Source organism: Thunnus thynnus, chromosome 6 (assembly GCF_963924715.1).
Source record: "Thunnus thynnus chromosome 6, fThuThy2.1, whole genome shotgun sequence".
Taxonomy (NCBI): Eukaryota; Metazoa; Chordata; class Actinopteri; order Scombriformes; family Scombridae; genus Thunnus; species Thunnus thynnus.
Window position 1 is genome coordinate 6,392,839 of NC_089522.1, and position 22,409 is coordinate 6,415,247.

General features: G+C 40.8%; 1 protein-coding gene across 6 annotated transcripts in view; it reads left to right on the forward strand.

Annotated features, from left to right (window-relative positions):
* The window catches only part of LOC137184084 (plexin-A1-like), a 264,898-nt gene that overhangs the window by 30,595 nt on the left and 211,894 nt on the right, over window positions 1-22,409 (forward strand). For all 6 annotated transcript variants that reach the window (XM_067591429.1, XM_067591425.1, XM_067591428.1 and 3 more), the window contains one exon: window positions 8,508-9,916. In XM_067591429.1, the coding sequence (XP_067447530.1) occupies window positions 8,729-9,916 (1,188 nt within the window). In that variant the 5' untranslated portion in view covers window positions 8,508-8,728. The remainder of the gene's footprint in view (window positions 1-8,507; window positions 9,917-22,409) is intronic.

The window sequence follows — 22,409 nt, forward strand, 5'->3', positions numbered from 1 at the left end:
TAAAGAATCCAAACAAAACTGTCAACTTTTCAACAAGCATGATAAAATGTGAATGATATTTTGTCGTGGTGAAGTAGATCGCAGAGTGTTTTTGCACTCTTCTGATGTATGACATCGCTGAGAGATGAAAACAGAACTAATCATACAAATATGTCTAACCTTAAAGGAATATAAATTAGGGATGTGCAGAGATCTCAGTATTTGTATCTGTATTTGTTGAGGCAGCAAAATTATTTGTATCTGTATTTGTATTTGTATTGGAATAAAAGTGGAAAGGAGAAGGGGAGCAACAGGTTATGGAGAGTCCCATGGGAGCACTTGACTTGTGTCAGTAGTTGAGCTTTATCTCTGGGGAACACCCCCAACAAATAATTTTTTAAATATTTGTATGAAACAAATATTCGTATTAAAACCCACTATTTGTGGTTTTAATAATTTCAATACATGCGCTGTATATATTTTGCCATTTTTGAGGAAGTTCACCGCCAAACTTCTGAAGTGGTTTCAGCAGTTTCCTCGTATTTTGACCAAATAAATCCAAAATATCAACTGTAATCAAGTCCAAATCTTTTTGGAGCCATTATGTTGCTCCGACATTCAGAGATCCGTCGTAAAAGCACAGATACCAGTTTCCCCACTTACAACTTTATAATAGGTGTTTTGAGTGAGAGGCATTAATAAAACTCTCACTACTGTACATCACCGCAGTCATTATCACCCTCTCCACCTACATGTATAAATTAATAGAAAGTGCTTCCCTTATTAATGGGAGTGTGCCGAGCCCTGTGAGAGTGCCAGTCTACACATGCAGAACCGGTAGATTGAAATGAACAGAAAAGAGCCATTTAAGAGTGAGGTTTTCTTTTTCTATTTTACATCTCGGACAACAAGGTATTTTACTTTTATCAGCCTCGTTTGATGCCATATGGTGTTCACACGCAGCTTTTTCGTTTTTAGAGGAAAAGGTCCGAGTCGCTCGTCATGAGGTATTGTACTCATAATTGCATCTCATGCAATTTGTCCTTCAAAGGTTGTGAACACGAGCATACTACAGTCGTCAGGATTTTACTTTATCAGGAAAAATCCTTAAATCCCCCCACTCCGGAGAGCTTGGAGACAGGATGAGCATATTGTAGAGGAGACTCAGTCAGATTAGGAATGATTAAGGCTCGACTACTCAGCTCTGTGCTGCGTAGATTTGTACTGCACTCGTCTGAATGAGTGACGGCCGAGCCGCACCTGTCGGCGTGCGAGTGTAAGTGAGGGGTTTGTATCTATGATGTTCATGCATATGGACGCGTATCCGGGCGGGTTTGTGGGTCGATGACTGGTGTGTTTACAAAATGTATGCATACAGTATGTGCTCCTACATGTAAGCATCCCTGTGCTTCCCTGAGAGTCTTTGAATATTTCTGCTGAATAGAGTGGAGTAATTGTATCGTCTGGGTAATCCCTATTGTTGTTGAAAACAAAAGCGTGTGTGTGTGTGTGTGTGTGTGTGTGGATGGGGTCTAACCACGAGGAGCTATTCTACGTTGAATGATTGCCATACAACATATAACAGGATGTGTGTGTGCAGTGTGTTTAGTAGGACTGATGTTTAACTGGCAACTATCAGCTGGGCTGCCTACCACTCTGTGTGTGTGTGTGTGTGTCTGTGTGTGTGTGTGCATGCAGCTGTCTGTGGGGTCAACGTGTCAGTCGTGGAATGTGATTGTAAATGAACCACTGTGTCCCTGCAGCCCACATGAGCACACACACACACGCATGCTTGCACACACACAGTCGAACCCACATTCTCTTTATTCCTTCAGTCTCACAGAAGATACTTATTTTATTTAATTTGAGTCACACCAAAGTAGAGTCACAGGGTCCAATCAGTGTAGATGAGGTGGTGTATTCTCATGTATCTTCATACGTAGTTTCAATGTGTTTCAGTCGAGCAAAAGTTCTTCTTCTCATTTTTAATAGTAGTTAATCACGTTCCTCAAGCTCTCCCTTCCTCCTCGTCTTTTCTCTTCTCTCCGTCCGTCTGTCTCCGTCCGCCAAAGAGGAGGCTGTGAGTCGACTACAGTCTGCAGTATTAGCACTAGTCAATATTACGCCTTTTGGAAAATGGATCCCAAATAGAAATCTCCTCACGTTCAAGTGTCTGCCCACCTCCTACCCCTGTTCTCATATCTCCTCCTCTGTCCTCATCTGACCTACACTGTGACTTTAACTTTGCTACCATCTGTTGAGAGAAGCCTGGAGTTTTAAAAAAAGGGAATTGATCAGATCAAATTCTGTATGCATACTCTGAGATGTTTTGCTGCATCTAAGCAAATAATTTAGTGTTTCAGGTCAAACTTTTGCAGAAGCAGAATCCCCACGCAGAACTTTTTCAAATAAACTTTCAGGTTATAGGATGAATTACGATGTAATGCAAGTTATTTTTACTGTTATTTCGAATTTAATTTTAAAGCTGTACGTGTGTGGTTGCCTTATCAGGTTGAATAATATAGTTTTTATAGACCAGATGAAGAGGATTCAGAGGTAAAAACTACTGCATTTGCATTGGAAAATTTGCAGTTTGCAATTTGCATTTGTATATGCTGTTTCCTGTCTACAGACACCAATTAGTTACACATCAATTTTATTTGTATTGCCCAATATCACAAATCACAAATTTGCCTGAGGGGACTTTACACAGTCTCCAGTTTCTCCCACCGTGTTTGTCATTCCTTTATCGACAAAGCTGAAGGGACTGTCGGTAATGAGGAACAGTGTCTGTCCGTGACTGACTAATCGGTGCAAAACAGCATCTGTCTCTTCTCCTCTCAGAATGAACTTACTGAGATCTGGCATGACCCCAAGATCATGGAAGAGCTTTGGCCTCTCACACACTCTCACAGCCACATTTTTTTTTTTTTGAGAAAATATCAGATTTTGAGTTATATTTAATATAATTACAAAAAAAATCCAACCAGAACAAAAGTTATATAGCCAAAGATGATGTGAAGGTCATGGAGTATCTTCAGGAACTTTTGGGAACTAGCTTAAAAAAGAAAAAAATCTGTCCCTGGGATGAGAATTCATGCAGACTTCTTGACTGAAGTGATATTACTTCAATAATATTACTTACAGTAGGACAAAGAAGGTAAACTGGCAGGACACACTTTGAAAGGTCAGCAGCAAACGGAGTTAAAGTTCAAACAACTTTTAGTGCAAGGTGTAAAATGACTTGAACTTTTAGCATAAGGTCTATAATCACAGTAGCATTACAAATCCCAAGGTACTGCTGCTGCAAGGTTCAAGTCATCCATGGCTTGAGCCGAGGCAAATCATTTACGCCCGTGGTTATATCCAAACCTCTAGGTTCACTTGTTTTAATCAACAGGGTCATAAATAAATGCAGGTGAAGGTATCGAGTGGTTCAATTCCAGCTCATGTTCTCCACATTTTCTCTCTCCACTGCATCAGAAAAAAAAAAATCTGTTTACAATGGAAAGGATATAAATGTAAATGTTTAGACTCTGCCTGTGGTTTGTACAGTCGGGCTGCCGTTACATATGCTTTGTGTACATACGGTTCATGTGTTGGCCGACGTGTCTGGACGTGTGTCCGTGTGTGTGTTTGAGTAGTAAATAAGATTGAATAGATGCAGGATGCACACACACACACGCACGCACAAAGTGAGGCCAGCAGGCGTGGATGTGAGCTCCATGCTAAAGAAGTGGTGTGTATAAATTTGCCTAAGTGTTTGTCCAAGGTCTGTGGCTGTGTGTGCAATCGATGTGCCAACAGCAATAAATCAGTGTGGGACAGACCTGAACACCTCTACAGCTTCATCTGATGTGGCAGGTGGGCTTCAGGATTGTCCTGACACACACACACACACGCGCGCGCACACACACACACACACAGTCACTGAAATGAAGGCACGACTGATTCAAGGTTTTCTGGATCAGATAAAATGCTGATCTGTGTGATGAAAACTGATGATATGATATATCAAATGATAAATGAAATGGTCTCCATGATTGTAATCAAATGTATCATTTATAAGTGACACATAATGTGACTGGAGGAATGCACTAATTCTCATATATCTATGAGATGAATACATAACAAAAACTGTGAAATCTTACTATATTGCAAGTTTTTTTTTAAAAAAAATACCCACACAATTTAATAACCACACAATTCTATCATAAATTGTTTGATTAGGAATGCGTGTGCCACAGCAGGAGGAAAGTTTGAACCATGTTAGAATATTCTGTCCTGTTTTTCAGTCTTTTTTTCTTTCCATCTTTGTGTCACTTTTCTAGCCCATTCCTACATCCGTAAACTCGCATTTTTTCTCATTTTGATCTAATTCAGTCATTAAAGAAAGACTTGTAAATCAGAAACGTGTTTTTCAGTTTGCTAATCTCCCTCATGCTTCTCATCTCTTTGTCCCAGTTTAGTCAAACAGCTCCTGACACCATCAGCTCTCAGCTCCACCGGCTACTACAGCTATATGGTCTCTGAGTCTTCATGCGCTGCTCGGTTTTCACTTATTTATAGAATTTATAAAATACATCAGAGAAGGTGAGATGAAATGGTTCAAAAATAGCCCGCATCACATGTCATTTAGTGTATTTTATTTCATTTTATTTCCTGCTTCTGTTGCTTCAAGAAAATCCTAAAATCAGTGAAAGCTCAAGTAAAATCAATCACTCGCATCTCATTTTATTGTATTTAATACCAGTGGTGTGTATGTGCATGGACGTGTAGGTGCTTGTGTTGTTTGGAGTGTGCGTGGGCAGCTCCGTATCATGTAAGTTATGTCTGTGAGTGAGTTGTTGTGTGTTGAGGCGTGGTGAAGTCAGCAAGATCTGAGAGAGAGAGTGTGTAAAAATGCTTTTGACCACATACTGTACGTGTGTGTTGTATGTTCACATTTTTTACGCGGGTGTGTGTCCAAGATGCTAACAGTGGCTGTATTGTCCTGCTGGGACAGGCAACAGCATCGTCATCTGGGCCACTGTAATCATGGCTGGGCTGGAGATGAAAGACACTATTGACAAGAAGTGAAGTGTTTGAGGGAAAGAGAGAGAGAGAGGAATGTAATGAAAGAGTGGAATGGGAAACAGCAAAAGAAATAAGAGATGAGAATAGTTTGCTGTCCAAACTCCATTATGAAACAAGCCTTTGCCTTGTGCTCTGTATTTAGGTGAGCATAAACCAATTAAGAGAAGGCTGGGTTGAATGTGTGGTTGGTTTAAAACAGTTCAAAATGATCCTGGAAGATGACATCAGTAAATTAAATGTCTTCTTCTCATGATTGAGCCCATGGATGTATTGTGGCAACTGGATACCCCATCCCAAGATGGTGCTCATTCTTTCCGATCAAAGTTTCAAACCAGGTGCATTCACCAAGAACATTTTTCTCTTCCTGGTTTGCTTCCACTTTGTTCAGCCACTATGTGCATTAATGTAATTTCCATTGCCCCATTCTATTTGTCTCACGGACTTCACACTGTCATCTACATAAAAATGACGGGGAAAAATATGGGAAAAGAAAAATTATAGGATTAAAAGGAGCTTTTATATCTTCCAAAGTTGGTAGGTTGATTCTACCATGGTGTGGGGAGGGTTGGGGGGGGGGGTTCTCCCTCAAGCTCTGGTCCTCTACCAGAGGCCTGGGAGTTTGAGGGTTCTGCGCAGTATCTTAGCTGTTCCTAGGACTGCGCTCTTCTGGACAGAGACCTCAGATGTTGTACCTGGAATCTGCTGGAGCCACTCTACCAGTTTGTGGGTCACAGCCCCCAGTGCTCCGATCACCACTGGCACCACTGTTGCCTTTACTCCCCACATCTTTTCTAGCTCCTCTTTCAGCTCTTGGTATTTTTCGATCTTCTCGTGTTCCTTCTTCCTGATGTTGCTGTTGCTTGGGATTGCTACGTCTATTACCACTGCCTTCTTCTGTTGTTTGTCGATCAACATGATGTCCGGTTGGTTAACCATCACCAGTTTATCAGTATATATATATATATATATATACTGATAAACTGGTGATATATATATATATTATCTTGATACTCAAGCATTTTACCTACGCCATATAGCCAAAAACAAACAATAGAAGAGCAATGGATTCATGTTGAAAATGCACAAGTCTATCTCAAAACCTTTTTTCATTGATATTTTCAAGGGATAAAAACATCAGTTCTGTCAATTTTATGGCAAGAAACCGAGCAGCAACATGGAGAAGAATGAAGAGTATTTTGAGTGAGCTTTTATGAGTTCCAAAAAATACTTCTTCATGGTACAATCTTTGGATAGCTCTTCAAAATTCACCATTAAGCTGGTCTACATAGAGGGATATAGTTATAGAGACAAATTAATGAATTGTAACAAATGTATTTCTTGGAATGATCTACAGAACAAATTTGGTTTGTCTAATGAGGATTTTTTTCAAGTATATGCAGCTCAGAAGTTTCTTCCGAACCTTTGATTTATATTCATTTGAACAGCAAAGTAATTTAGAGGAAATTAGAATTGATTCAGAAACAGGTATTAAATTAACAGGTAAAGTTTACAGAATCCTGCATAAATCCTATTCTGTACACACTTTGTTGCACTGTAGAATACATTTGTGGAGAGTAATTATATTAATTTAAGATGGAGGGAAAGATGGTGGAATTTAATGTGAGGTATTACAGACAATGAAATTTGCATTGAATCCAATATAAAATAATATACAGAACCTACTGTTTTAAATATGGAATTACAAATTCATTGAAACACGTTTTTTCCAGACTGACTGTATATAGAACATTGGCTATCAGAGGTATTGGGAATGAAATTTAATTTTAATCCATCACTTTGTACATTTCAAGATATGTATTCAGCTCTACTAATACAACTTTATTTGAGCTACACCAAAGTCATGAAGCTAAACGGAGAAGAAAAAACAACCCTAAACTGGTTGTCAACCAGTGGAGCTGGATACATTTTGTCAAAACAAAATGGCTTTTTCATAACCATGACATTAATCCACAAACTGATTAAAGAAAACATTTTGCTAGTTCTCAGCTTTTGCATTTCCCAGGCAATCTCGTGTTCCCAGCACTTTGCAATCAAGATCACCATGTTTAGCCAAATGGATTTGCTCTCACATGGCAGACACCACTAGTTAACTGAATTTCATCTTCTGTCCCATCCCCTTCCAGAGATATTGAAGTGCACATCGCTTGCTTTCAGGGAAAATGAACGGAAATGGAGACGGTTGCTTGGATAATTTCATTCGTTGGGGCTTGTCAGTTAGAGATGTGGTTGGTGGTGATGAAGAGTTTCACAGAGTGATCAGTCTCTGCTGGTTAGAGGACAGCGTAACGGTTTCCTAACATCTACAAATAGTGTGAATTTTGGGTTTCATTTAGAGGGGGTCCAACTCTGCTTTGAACTGCAGAGGCAAACATCAATCAGCTTCATCACAGAATGATGATAATAATGGCAGCAGTGGTGATGGTGATGATTGAGCATGTGAAGCAGCCATGTTACTTTTGCACTAAAAAGCTCAAGACTTTAACTGCCCCCCCAGTACATTCTGGGATAAACTCTGGCCTCCAGTGACCCTGAACCGGACAAGCCGATATAGAAAATGGATGGACGGATGGAATGGAAAATAGATGGATGGTTCATCTCCCTTTCTTTTTTCTTCACAGTTTTTTTTTCAGTTTTCACTTATAGCAATCTTTCTCACCATCTCCACTGCCTTTATATTGAACTGGTACAGAGCCAAATAGCTTTCACTTCTCTCTCCCTCTCACTGTCTCTCCCGTTTTATCAGGTTGGACCAGTTCTCTCCTTCTCTCTCCCCTTTTCTTTTTAGAAGCAGGGTGCCTGTATTTCTCTGCTCTGTTGCTCTGTAGTAAATATACTCTAGGATTCTCCCTGCAGCCCTGCTTGTAATTTATGGATGTTTACCTGCTATCACGATGCTGCACATCAGTGGCTCACCCTGTGTGTGTTTTTGTATGTGTGTTATGTGTGTTGGTCTCCTTTTTTTTATGAGTGTTGAATGCGTATGCTGTTTAGAAGTACATCTGTACATATGTTTTCCTACTTAAATACACTCTTCTGTCATAGGTTGCATATTTGTGCGTATTCGAGATGAGGATGTATTTTGTGTGTGTATGTGCACTTTGTCTGCTGGATCCTTTAATACCTCCAGACAATCAATACACAGAGGAGCAATGTTTGGCCCTGTCTTCTTTTAAAAGATGCACTCCATACAGTGGTGTGAGCCAAGATTCGAGAAGTCAATAAAACAAAGCTGATAGTGCCCTCATTTGTTTTTTTGGACTCCAGCATCGAGACCTCTGAATCCGAGGCTGTGGGCGAATATTTAGTGTCTTTGTCATTTCGATACAAACAAATTAATCCTTTTTGTCAGATCACTGGAAGTGCAACACATGATTCCATGAATATATTGACATCTCTGTTTGCTAAGATTTTTCTTTGTGTCTATTTCTCAGGGCTGGTGGCAGATGAGGCTGAAGAACAGGGGATGAGGTTATAAAAACAACAACGGAGAAAAGAGGAAAAGAAGGAAGAGGAAGTCGATTACTTGGAAACTCTTCTTTTGTATCATCATACCTTGCAGTCCTGTAAGGCTCTGACTGACCCTGCAGAGGATTACACGCTCAAAAATACACGCCAACACCCACACGCTCGCACCTCCCCTCCCCTCACCGCCATGTCCTCCCACCTCAACCCGCCTCTTCTCATCCTCCCCGTCCTCCTCCTTCTGCTCCTCTCCCTGTCCATCCCCTCCACCTCCACCTCTCCTTCCTCCTCCTCCTCCTCCTCCCTCCTCTCCTTCTCCCCACCGGAAGGAGGTCTCACACATTTGGTGGTCCACAACAAAACTGGCGAGGTCTACCTGGGCGCCGTCAACTGGATCTACAAGCTGTCCAGCAACCTCACCAAGCTACGAAGCCACGTTACTGGCCCTGTCACGGACAACCCTCGCTGTTACCCTCCGCCCGGTGTCCAGTCCTGCCCCCATGAGTTGGTGCAGACCTCCAATGTCAATAAACTCCTGCTACTTGACGCTTCCCACAACCGCTTAATTGCCTGTGGGAGCACTTCCCAGGGAATATGCCAGTTCCTGCGTCTGGATGATTTGTTTAAGCTCGGCGAGCCCCACCATCGTAAAGAGCATTATCTATCCAGTGTCGCCGAAGCAGGCACCATGTCAGGTGTCGTGATCTCCCCGGATCTTTTTGGTGGCGGCGGGAAACTTTTTGTCGGCACTCCTATCGATGGGAAATCAGAGTACTTCCCGACACTGTCAAGCCGCAAGTTAATGTCCAACGAGGAGAACGCAGACATGTTCAGCTTCGTCTACCAGGACGAGTTTGTCTCCTCGCAGCTCAAGATTCCCTCAGACACACTGTCCAAGTTTCCAGCATTTGACATCTACTATATCTACGGCTTCAACAGCGAGCAGTTTGTGTATTACCTCACCTTACAGCTCGACACCCAGCTTACCTCGCCAGATGCGAGCAGCGAACAGTTCTTCACCTCCAAAATCGTCCGTCTATGCGTCGACGATCCTAAGTTCTACTCCTACGTTGAGTTCCCCATCGGCTGCACCAAGGACGGAGTGGAGTATCGCTTGGTTCAGGATGCTTATTTGGCCCGACCAGGGACCCGTTTGGCGCGTTCGCTTGGTATTCCAGAGCATGAGGAGGTTCTGTTTACTGTATTTGCCCAGGGACAGAAGAACAGAGCCAAGCCGCCCAAGGAGTCGGCTTTGTGTCTGTTCACAATGAGACGGATAAAGGAGAAGATTAAAGAGAGGATTCAGTCGTGCTACAGAGGAGAGGGGAAACTCTCCCTGCCATGGCTGCTTAACAAGGAGTTGGCCTGCATCAACTCGGTGAGTGTTCGTGACTCTTTGTTTTGTGATTATGATTTTATTATCAAGAGTAACCAATTAAAATGATAAAATAATCCTAATTGTGTACAAACGTATGGTTCGCACGTGTTCATTTACAGTTGAAAGCACACAAAAGGCCAGTTTTTTGTACAGTTTCTAGTTCCTGGAATAATGGGTCTATTAGTGGGTTTGTGTTTTTGCATTAGTTTCTACTTCAGCTGAATAGACGTTGGACAGCCTATCCCTACTTTGAACCTTGCCAAAAGCATTTTAGTGGTCATGGTTTTAGGGTGTGTTCAAACTAAGCATGTTGTGTAAGGTCATGTCCAGCTCTGAAACACGTTCTCGATTAATTCGGTTTGTTTGTCCAGGTGAGACATTTGCTGTCAGGTGGCTCCAAGTAATTACCCTGTGATGCCTGTAGATGCAAATATCTGCTGAGAACTGCTGAGCAATTTCTTTTTAGTAAGGACAGAATGGATGCCAGACTTTTGGAAACCCCCTGAAAAGACAAGGGTTGGAGCAAAGACCAACACTGGCCTAATGTTTAGCTAAAATTTCCAGAACTTGAGTACATTTCGCCCCCGTACTCTGTCCACCACCCCACACACAATGCCAATATCTCTACCATGGCAGGTCACCAAAACTTTTTGTGCAATTCAAAGCTGTTTGTGCATCCATTTGAGTGTCCCTAGTTGTCCTATAAGTGGAAAATATGAATTTCAACAAACTTAAAAATGCAACAAAGTAATATTTTCCATTCTGGTTTGGACCAAAGCAAACAAACTGTAGGTGTGATTGCACATTTAGTGCCCCGTGTTATAAATGCTGTTTCAGTGGCTTTTCCAATCCAGCATTATAGCACTAAGAGAGTATGTGGGCAGCAAATTAAGTACATTTACCATGATCTCCTTAAGAGAGCGGCTATATTTATTATCAGGGTATGTTGAAAACATGCATGACTGGATAGTAATTAACTGAAGGGTTCATTTCTGTAGTGTACCTGCAATATAGTAGCCGATGTTTTCTCAAGGCTTAGAAATCCTTCATTCGCCAACTTTTTTTTGCCCCCTTTTCAATGTTTTGAGCCGGCATTGAATAACAAAGTGAAAGAACTACTACTTACTTCTGATTGTCAAATACTGCAGGACAGGACATGACAGGGAGGACAGCTGTCTCTCTGAGCTCCTGTCTATTAAGTGGGAATAATTCAGACTGTCCACAAATTGGGGTTGGCTTGTCTTTCCTTTTCCTAATAGACGAGCTGCCCTACGGGTGCCTGAAAGACATAAGTGTGTGTATGTGTGTCTCACCTGCTCCCATCACCCACATGTCACACACACACACACACACACACAGCTCTGTATCCTCATGAATAATTCACCTGGTCTCACCTTCTGTTATTCAGTCGGTGCTCCATAACAACCTGCCATAAATCTCTGGACTTCTCTCCACCTCTCTGTCTCCATCTCCTCTTTCTGTCTCTGCTATTCCATCCCCTCTTTCTTTATCCATGTCTTTCACTCTATCCCTAGCATTTGCATAAAGAGTTCTTTCATTTCCCTAACCCCATTCTCCCTCTGCTTCTTCTTTTATCTTCCTTTTTTTCCCCTCTGCTTCTGTCTATTACCTACCTCCGAATTCATCTTGACCTCTTCTCCATCTTTAGTATTTTAACCTTTAACCCCCCTCATTTTTTTTACAATCTTGTTCCTCTTCTTCCACTCTAGCCTCTTCACTCTTGTCCTTCTCTCTCTCTCAGTCCCTTGCTCTTTCACCATCTCTCTGTGCCCTCTCCTTGACTTTCCACTGAGTGATGAGCTATAGAGTGACTTAGTGTGTAAAGCCAGCGCCTGGATGTGATCTGAAAATACAATGTGGAGGGAACAGACGATGCAATGAAAGAGGGCAGCAGAGTGACGGGGAATGAAAGGAAGTTGGGAGGGAGGGATATCGGGGCAGAGGAGAGAAGGATTGCGGAATTATTGTTGAGATGGGGCAGAAAGATAGGATGAGAGAAGGAAGGAAGTGTGAGAGTACTGGAAAGGTACTGGAAGGGCAGAGAAATGCTGAAAATATGCCAAACACCTGAACAGACAGGAAGAGAGAAGGAGATGTAGGGAGGAAGGAGATGGAGGAGCAATGGACAGTATATTTAATAGATGAAAAAACAATAAGATCAACAGATGTCTGACAAAAAAGATTAACTTTTTTGTTTCATTTAAGCCTCTGAGACAATCCTCTCAGATTTATTGAATTTTACTAGTTTTACTATTTATTAGTTTAATGGTGGTAGATAATGGACCATCTTTGTCGATTTGCTTATTTCATGCAGTGTACTAAACACCAAAAAAAAAAAAAAAAAAAAAAGGGGGGGGGTTAAAATGAGCTAGCAGGTTGATTTTTGTGCCATATGGCAGCTGTAGAGATCAGACCTGTGACTGTTCTATTAATGGATAGATCACATGTTTTTTTGGTGGTATCAGCACCCATATGTTTCAACAACCTTTGGTCCAGGCCCTCCCACTCATATCCCACCGCACAATGTGTTTTCATGTGCTGAACATAAGAAAGTTTACTGTCTATGTTTAGCTAGACAATGAGAAAACTGATTTTAAATAACCGAAGCTCATTAAGCATGTTCTTGCTATATTTACCAATCTAATTTCCTTTCCAAAAGTGTCACGGCTCACGCAAGACAATAACAGCATTACATCTTTGTCACATGCCCGCCGGTGCTGTGTGAGCGCCATGTGGCCTTGTAGTCTAAAGTGTACTGTATATGCATGCAATTATGCTAATGAGCATACAGTTACATGATTGTCCTTTATGGCCATCTGTCGTTCTGCCTGCGATCGATCAAGGTCGTGTCAGCGGCGCTCGCTCCGGGACGCCACCGTGATGAATTTATCATGTCCTCGTACAGGCGTGTTCAGTGTTTCCTGACGAGAACGGTGACAGCTCGTTGCCTGCGCGCTGGCGTCAGGTGGAAACTTTCATACGGGCTCATTTCAAGAGACAAGGTCGGGTCAGTCAGTCAACACTCTGACACTCCTCTCTACCTGGAAGCTATCAAACATCATCACAATGAGCAACACTTTAGAAAATCATTTTCTAAAAACGACCCCATATGAAGCTCTAGATAAAATTTAAAAATTGTTTTACCTTAATTATAAACTATTATCATTGTCATTGACCACTTGTATCAGCTACTAAAAGGCGGGACTTTATGATTTGAATTCTCTATGCTGTGACTGTAGACTGTAACTCAAGTGAAACATACAAAACACCAGCGCTACATGGCCGGTGCAGCACAGTGAACATATTGTATGAGGGGAAATGGATAGAAAAACTGTGATTGAGGTGAAAGAGGGGAGAAATAAGATACTGCAAGAAGAGAGATGGACAGACAGATGAGTGAAGGTTTGACTAAAAGCAAAAAAGTGTTATTTGTGCTCTGTATGTGTTACTTAATACCCAGCATGAAAGTAGCTGTTAAAACCTGACTGACAGTTTGTTTCAAAAATCATACGCCTTCTTCTTAGAGATATAACTCAATCAAAGGGAAGTAATAGTAGTGTATTTCAGATTTCCATTGTATATAAATATCTATAAATCTGCTTAGAAGTCATAAAAAAGAGACTTTAAGTCATGATTTTCTTCAGTATAAGTAATGAATCCAGGTGATTTTGTCCGTACAGCCATAGTTATAGTACAAACAAACCTTTAATAGTGGATATTTGCTTAAATGTAAAGAAAAATAGGCCAATACAGGGCTTGTAAATAGACTGAAAACCAAGCAAGAACAGCCGGGTTAATCCAGGTGAATTTATCTGCATTCACAGCCAACTTCAAAAACTCATTTACATTTACGTCTTCACAGCCCAATAGCATATTTTTACACGTCATCTAATCAAGTAATTAAAACCGACAGCAAACATCTCCCCTCATACTCCTCACGATCGTTTTTTTCATAACTGTCGGAGCTGCTGTAAGGAAGGTTAACAGGTTTAGTTTATACTCTTTACTGTTAATGTGTCCAAATGTAAATGTGATCCCCTCTAAAGCTGACTGCACTCAACCAAAGACAAACAGACAGTAAGGTTGCACACCAGAATGAATATTTTATAGAAATATTTGTAATCAATTTAGATCACTTTGTAGCCATCTTGTTTCACTGCAATATTAAAGAGTCTTTTTCTGTGGATCATAGTCAAAACAGCCACATTAAATAAACTCCCGAGGTGGGTGAATATGTTTTCTATGCACTGTGCCAAGTTGATACACTTGTGATGGTGCTTTCTCTTCAAAGAATCTTTTTTAGTAAGTTTTAAATATATCGGTGTTCACTTGCAGTGTCTTGAACTCACAGGTCTCAATCAGCAATTTCTCTGAAAGATCTGTTGCTCATTAGTGTGTAGATTTGACACACAATGCATGATGTCAAGCTAAGCTCCAAACATTCAAACCCAGTAAGGTTTAACATAATATGACAAGGAGAAAACATCATTATTAATTAACATAATACACCAATCTTTCCCCTGTTGTGATAGATTCAGGAGACTGCACTCACTCTTTTCTTTTCTCTTTCCAAAACTCTGACATAGATCTTACAGTCATATTACTTGTGAGTTGTCTCAAGTACATTTTCTTTCCCCCTCCCACTCCCCAATTCCACACCATGATGGGTGTGGTTCAAACCGCAGGGATCTCCCTGTGCATCTTTATGTTCCCTCATTATCGGGGAGAGGCCAGCGTTGGTCTTGTGGGAATTAAACTGAGTGGTGGGTGACCTTCGCCGGCTGTGGGCTACCGTCCAGCTCCACAGCTCTGTAAGCAGGCCGACCCAGCAACGCTACAGCCTCAGCATGACTAATGAGACTGATTCAGACACAGAGAGAGAGATACTATCCTCTGTGTGTGTGTGTATACGTGTGTGTGTTTAGGACTCACTTTATCTCCCTCTTGCTGCATCTCTCCCGCTATGTATACTTCTCTGAGTGCTCATTTGTGTATGTGTGTGTGTGTGTGTGTGTGTGCCCACCTCTTATCCTGGCCTTAAAAGAAGAGGAACAAAACAATGCTGAAAACAAACAGAGGGAAATAGGCTGATAATAAGAAGAGCGTGCGTGAGTGTGCACGTGAGTCCGCATTGTCTGCAAAAACAGAAGGTGGACGTGAGAGGGAAAACTGCCTGCAATAACAGAGACCAAGAAGACTCTACTATTGCTGTTGCCTTCTCTCTCTCTCTCTCTCTCTCTCCCTCCCTCTCTCTCTTCTCTTTCTCTCTCTCGCTTACTCTGTCTCTATTTTTCTCAGAGCATAATAGTGTTTATTCATATTTATCAGTGCTGATCACTGCTGGCCAGGATTATAGTCTATTTCTGTGGCATTTTGTATTCTGTCTTCCAGGCGGCTGATGACGTGTGTGTGTGTGTGTGTGTGTGTGTGTTTATTTGTGTCTGTTCATTGCTTCATCCTCTCTCTATCTCTCTATTGTATCCTCAGTCTCATTACTGATAGCTTTAGCCTCAGAGGATGGATCACCCACATTGCATCACGCCTTGGGCCCTGCTGGGTGGGGAATATCAAGGCCTCAGTAGCTGCGTTTACATCATGCATGCTAATATTCTCTTGATATTCATTGTAGCAAAGTTATGTTCATGGGGTGATGCCATAGACTGTAAAAAAATACGGACGTAGCCAACGTGACGTCACCAACTGGTTTCTGAAGAGCTGTTTTGAAGCTCAAAGTGGGCGCCTAATCCCTGGCGAATCCAAAATGGGCAAAGAGCTGAGGTCTGATCGCTGTAACAAGCCAACTAGCGGCTAGTGACCTATCACTCGGCTTAATAAAATTTAAACGGGTGAGTTATAAAAAAATTCACCCCCTGTACAGTTGTCATGAATGGGGAAATTAGCTATAGAGACCAAAACTGTTTTTTGTACCAGGCTGTAAACATGTTTATTTCTGCTTTAAAGTTGGGCATTTTAACATGGGGGTCAATGGGGATTGACTCGCTATTGGAGCCTCAAGTGGCCATTTGAGGAACTGCAGTTTTTGGCACTTCTGCATTGGCTTCAATTTTCAGCCCCGGAGGTTGCTGCTTGGATGATGCATGTAAACACCACGTCTTGTTTACACTGACTTTAAATAAGCTCCTACTACAGCTACTAGAGGCATGTATAAGGGATTATGGCATATTCCCATATTATCTGCAATACTGACTTTTTTGCAGAACTATGGGTGTTTATAGAGCAGCAAAGTGGGAGAATCTATTTCAGGCATTTAGGCTATCGGAAGTAAAAGTCTTATCAGGAAGGACGATGTTTTATGACTTGGTTTTGGAGCACTTCCAGTTGGCCTGGATGAGCGTGAATCTGCCCTGGTTGAATCATCAGCACAAAAGATCAGCAAATATCTGAGAAAGGCTCTCTGAAAAAAAAAAAAATGCCAATGCTTCCAAGGAGCATTTAAGTTAAGAAAAGTTGAATCACAAAGCTTAAAATTATGTTAAGTTAACTTTTTAGAAACCTGATAATACACTCAGCAGTTTAAATCAGTGTTGGCAACGCAGCATGACTTTTCATGGCGTGGAAGTGTTAGCAGACAGTTGCCTATATACTCATCTTGCAGACATGAAGCAACATTAGCATTCATCTAGAGTCATGTTTCTACTGAAAGCAAGTCCTATATTCACTCTCTTTTTAGCTCTGTTTGCTCCTTACCAACCCCTGAGGGAAATATTTTGCTCTTTAGTGGCTAAATGCTAAATGCTTGTTCACCAGCTAGCCGCTAACTTTGTCTGTGTGCTGGGCAGCTAGCGTACAGTGAGAAAACAACTGCCTGCTGCTTCTGCAAAACGGATTAATGAGAGTGGTGAAAGTGAAATCAAGAATGATGATCAGATGAGTGTTTCAGATCCAGAATCTTTAAGTATAATTGTAAGCAATTAATCTCTCTATCTCAAATAATATGAATGAATATAATTGAATTGAATTTATGAATGTAATTGCTGATGTTCTTAGAGGATATATGGATGCAGAAATATGATGCTGTATATAAAGGGCCCCCAGAATAAGCTCCTTTTGAGGCTCTCACAATATGTAACTACATAAACGGAGCCTGGGAAACTTAAGTCACTCAGCCTGGGAGCCAAATTGTGTCATATCGACACTGTTCATAGAGGAACATGTGAAACACCTCTGGAAACAGATGGTGTTTTCTTTGGCCACAGGTAGAGTTTCTCCCTTCTTTTAAGGAACTCTTGTTTTTATGAGTCAGTGGAAGACTGAGTGACTTGTAAAGATGGATTTTTTTGGCAGTGCAGTGATAAATACATGCAGCGCTGGGGTGAATTGCTGTCTAGAATACAGCCCATTGGGGGAAACACTTTATGATGAGGTTCAGTTTTCTCTCCTGCCTCTTGAGACATTTTGATGCATGACACAGCAAAATGTTACATACCTCCAGGCATTTTAATGACTTGAGCTGTAACACTTCCCCATATGATTTTGTCTTGTGATATTTTCCGCCTCAGGCTGAGTCACGTGATGGCCACCATGCTGTGAGATCTTCCTAATTTATAGTAAATTCTCAATAGGGGAATTTCTCAGATCCAGCTACAGTATGAATGGTGCCTGTGAACTAAATTTACTGCACAGTGGTGTTCATTGTTAACAGCACATGACAAAATGGATTAATGGCTGCTATAGGCTCATGAGAGTGTCAGCTTGTTATGGATTTGGAGTATTTTGGAGCTTGTGGCTGCTTAGCCTTAAAGCTGCATGAGTTGGACCTGAAGTGACCTTTTTCCTCGGAAACTCACTAGTAGTCTGAGAGAGATTTTTGAGTTGACACAGAGCAGAAATATCAGCAGTGATACCGGAGTTTAAGAACCTCAGTGTGAGAGTGTCACATTTTGAAATGAACACCTCTTATCTGTCGAGTAGAAAGGCTGAAATTTGACGTAGTTAAGTGGTGCAATAATTCACTAAACTTCAAGCTTTGCAGTGTGCAACTCTGCGTATATGGATTTCATTTCAGGGTAGAAGAGCAAAAGCTGTTTAATAACAACATATTATATGATATTAGACAAAGTTTACCATACAATCTGTTTAGAGTTAGTGAAAGAACCCAAAATAACCTCAAAACAGTATGAGAGGAGATTAAACATGACAAAAATGCCCTCAGTAAGCACTGAGGGTTGCTGGGACTCTTTACTCTGTCTCTCCATCCATTTGAGATAAAAGTTGACAATTGTGAGTGAAATCACCTGTCTTCAGTCCAACATGGTGGTTCTAGATGTTCCCTGACAACCGATTTTGAGCTTTGACGACTAAAAACTCTGTGTCAGAAATTTTGGACCAAATTTTCACAATGCGACCGCTGCTGCAAACCAATCAATCTGAATATGACATGAAATGATGCAGAATACAATGGCCGCTCATATGACATGTTCATATCACACAAAAACCAAAAATTATGCAGGCAGGTGAAAAAAAAGTTTGTGGCTTCGCTCCATTTTCAAAGCCTAAGAGTAGAGCTTACGCAGACGATACTCTGTCCTATTTACATCGTAGAGCTGCGATTCATCACACAATCTGACAGCCTCAAGTTGATACAGGTTGAGAACAAGATTTTATTAGAGCCATCTCATACAGTGCGACATGCAATGAAGTTACATGATCATTGGTGTTGCACAGTCTAAAGGTGCCTTTAGAAAGTCTAATTCATTTCTCCTACAGCTGGTTAACTGGGTCAAGAAGCCAACAACTTCCTCTCTTTACACAAACCTGTGCTGGCCGCTCAGAACACAAATCTCTGCAGCACACTCACAAACTGCTGACCTGCAGCATCTAATGAAGAGTGTAATTATTTATTGATGGGCATTTATGCTCTGTCTGTACGTGTGTGTGTGTGTGTGTTTGTGGGTTTTTGACAGACATGAATGTATGCATCGGTGTTTGTACAAACACGTTGGTTCATTAATGCATATTTGTTTTTTTCATTATTCATATGTGTGTACGTGTGAATGTGGGGGTGCACATTTGTGTAAGTGTGTGCGTGTGTGACATGGGTGATGGGAGCAGTTGAAACACACATACACACACTTATGTCTGTGTGTGTGTGTGTCTATAGCAGTCTATCACAGCTGTGTTTGGGTTTCCCTGCTAGCTGCTCAGCAGGCTCTGTGAGATGAGATAAAGCTTAAAAACATTTCTTGGTTTCATATTTTTGAGTGTGGATCTGGAGACGCACACACACACACACACACACACACACACACACACACACACATACACACACACACACACACTATGGGGGGTAGAAAGGGTCACTTAAGACACATATGCTTGTGTGATTATTTACCAAAAGTCCCACATGTGCGTATGTGCGTCTGTGTGTGATTAGTAAATCTCAGCCATGCAGACGCATGTGTGTGTGCATGTGTGACTCCTAACACACAGGCATACTTGTAAAAAAAAATGTACATAATGTACATTGCCATTATTATTGTCCCTTTAAACATTTGTTTGAAGCGGAGGAAAAGTGACATGTTTACAAGAGAATATATATCAATTTCATGAGCCAGCCTACAAAAAAAAACATGGAGTGTGTGTGTGTGTGTGTGTACTGTCATGTGTGAATGTGTACAGCTGTAGCTCTGCACCTGTGTGTATGAACACACACTCCTTCAGTCTGTGCTTACCACTTTCACCATATAACAGGACAATATCTTACAGGCTCCCATATATGGGTGAATCTCTATAGTGGTCTGTAATAATTGGATTAGAGCTGTCAGGGAAGGCTTTAGTTCAGATTACACAGATTATAGTCAGCAGCGCTCAGATGGACAGCATGATTTTTAAGAGCATCATCTGGCTTGTGTTACATAGAAAGAGCATTTTGGCAAACATTTGATAAAAAATGTAGGCCAAAAGTAGCAGATTTGTGTCCCCAACCACAAGTGTCACAGTATCTATTTATCAATCTATCCATCCATCGAGGAATACCACATATCAGTCTGATTCTGGCCTCGGACCTTTCATGTTTTTCTGCACTTTCAATTGTTGAATAAAGACAAAAAATTATAAGGTACACATGTAAAGAATGCTCCCTAAACCAGATAGGGGTTAGAAAGATATAAGCAGACATAAATAAAAAAAATCTGAAATTATAGTGTGAATAACACATATGAGTTTGGAATCACATGTCTTGAATGCAGCTGAGATAACAGGCATCAATGTTTTGATGTACCAGCTGGCAAAACTGTCATTTATTTTCATTTTTTATTTAACTTCTGACTGTAGCTATATATAATATCCCTGAGCAGTGATGACAGAGGAGGTTTGCACTCTATGACAAGAAATCACTAGACTTACTTATCCATGACGTTCTTTCACACATCAAATGTTAATATGCATTCAATATAATAGACACCACATAGTCAAACAGATAAACCAGTGTCATCAGCATATAAAGAAGGGGAGGACTTGTACAACATCTACATTTACAATATCCTTGTAAAAGAGATTCTTTAGGATCTAAGCGTACACTGTGGACTACAGGCGTCCAAAGGCAAAAATTACAGAAAGACCACCGTATATTCTTCATTCAGGCCATAAGGGTGTAAAGGTTTAAAGCAGTGTATCCAGAAGCACTGTCTTTTCAATAGAGATTTTTCAACCTCAACCTTGGTGACTCATTTCTGTTTTTTCAACACAAATGCACTTTAAATATTTGATTTTATGTCCAAAACCCATGAAATGTCTTGGGTTATCCCTGTACTAATGCAACTTTGATGTTCATTTTCACATTATTAATTTTACATGTTATCAATGACTTCATTTGTATTCCGTTTCAGTGCGATCATCCGTGAAATGATCAGTACACACTATGGTTTTTTTGCACATTGTGCAGGACCAACATGCGTGCTTTAGTAAAGGACAGATTCTGTCTACATCTGCTTTTACTAAACACTCTTTTAGTGCCTCTTTCGCAAATAAACAATGGTGGATATTCAAAGACCCTGTTCAAAGCAGCATCAGAACAAAGGATGTGCCAGTGTTTATGGAGTGAATTTCTTGTATATTTGAATGAATGACATTTCTCCTCTTGTTGAATAGACTCTCCTGTTCATTTTGAAAAGACATGCTTCTGGATATTCCTTATCTTTTAAAACATTGTTGCATGATTTCACTTTGTTCTATGAATTATTTTTTCTGAATTGTAACTTCTCCTACAGCAAGTCTATAAAAATTGACTTTTTCAGCAGATAAGTACTCACAAACATAAATTGACATTCAAAGATTTAGAATGCTGTGTGTGGAATCCTCACTTTAGATAAGGTTAGATGTTAACCTCACAATCCCACATTGAATTACACTACAAACACTGCAAACAGAAAGACAAAAATACACATTTACGGCAGGCAGAAAGCTCACAACGTGCCTCACTGCTGTCAACAAACATCTACCGTGCCAGGAAAGCGACACGCCAGACTAGAGCTTACCATGTGGAATTAGCTCAGTTGATGGTCGAAGCTATCTGGGGTGAAGCGAGCTGCTGTCCCACTGTGGCACGTTAACCTATATGGCCAACTGACACCGGAGTGTTGGAGCCAAGCCCTCTCTTCCCACAGATCTCTCTCTCTCCGTCTCCGTGGGATTCCATGACTTTATACGTTTTATTTATCTGCACACCTTCATGAAATTATGACCTAGAAAAGTTTCCCAGTGGGATTCAGTCTTGACAAACGTAGAGACCGGCAGGGGTAAACAGAGTGAAAATGTGTTCCACCATGTTTTTGAATTCCCTATTGTGGCATTTTAAGCAATAGGTTTGCATTCTTGATTCATCCTCCTCGTTTAAACTCTGCAATTAAACCAATTATCCCCAAAGAGTGTTTCAAGGTGTTTTAAAGTATATTGAGTGTGACAAATATTAGAGCCAACGAGGCTTCCTGCATGCATGGATCCCTGTGTTGGAGGATTAAAGAAGGAAAAAAAGCTTTGGAGAGAAGAGTTATACGAGTAGGAAATCAAATGATTTTTGCCAGGTCTGGAAAGATAATTTCATATTTGATCTCTTATAAGTTTTTTTTCTTTTTTTACTTGCTTATATCGTGCAGAAGGGAGTTGAGGGAAGGAAAGAAAGATAAGAAAATGCAAAAAAGAATGTTGTAAACAGTGAGAAAATAGACTTTTTGAAGGAATAAAGAAGGCCATGTGCACACAGTCAAATACTTTTGGATGTCATACATAAAAATATGCACGAAATCATCCACCGGAATTGTGATTTCTAGATATTTTCACATGCACACATGTTCACACTTTAGGGTTGTAGGTCAGTCACGTTTTGTGTGTTGTTTTTTTGCCTGAATTATGTTTTGGCTCCACACATTGGCACATCTGTTTTCAATCATTGGGGGTGGGAGGGGGGGAAGGAACGGAGAAAAGTGAAGGAATCAGAGAATGATAGAAAACAAGA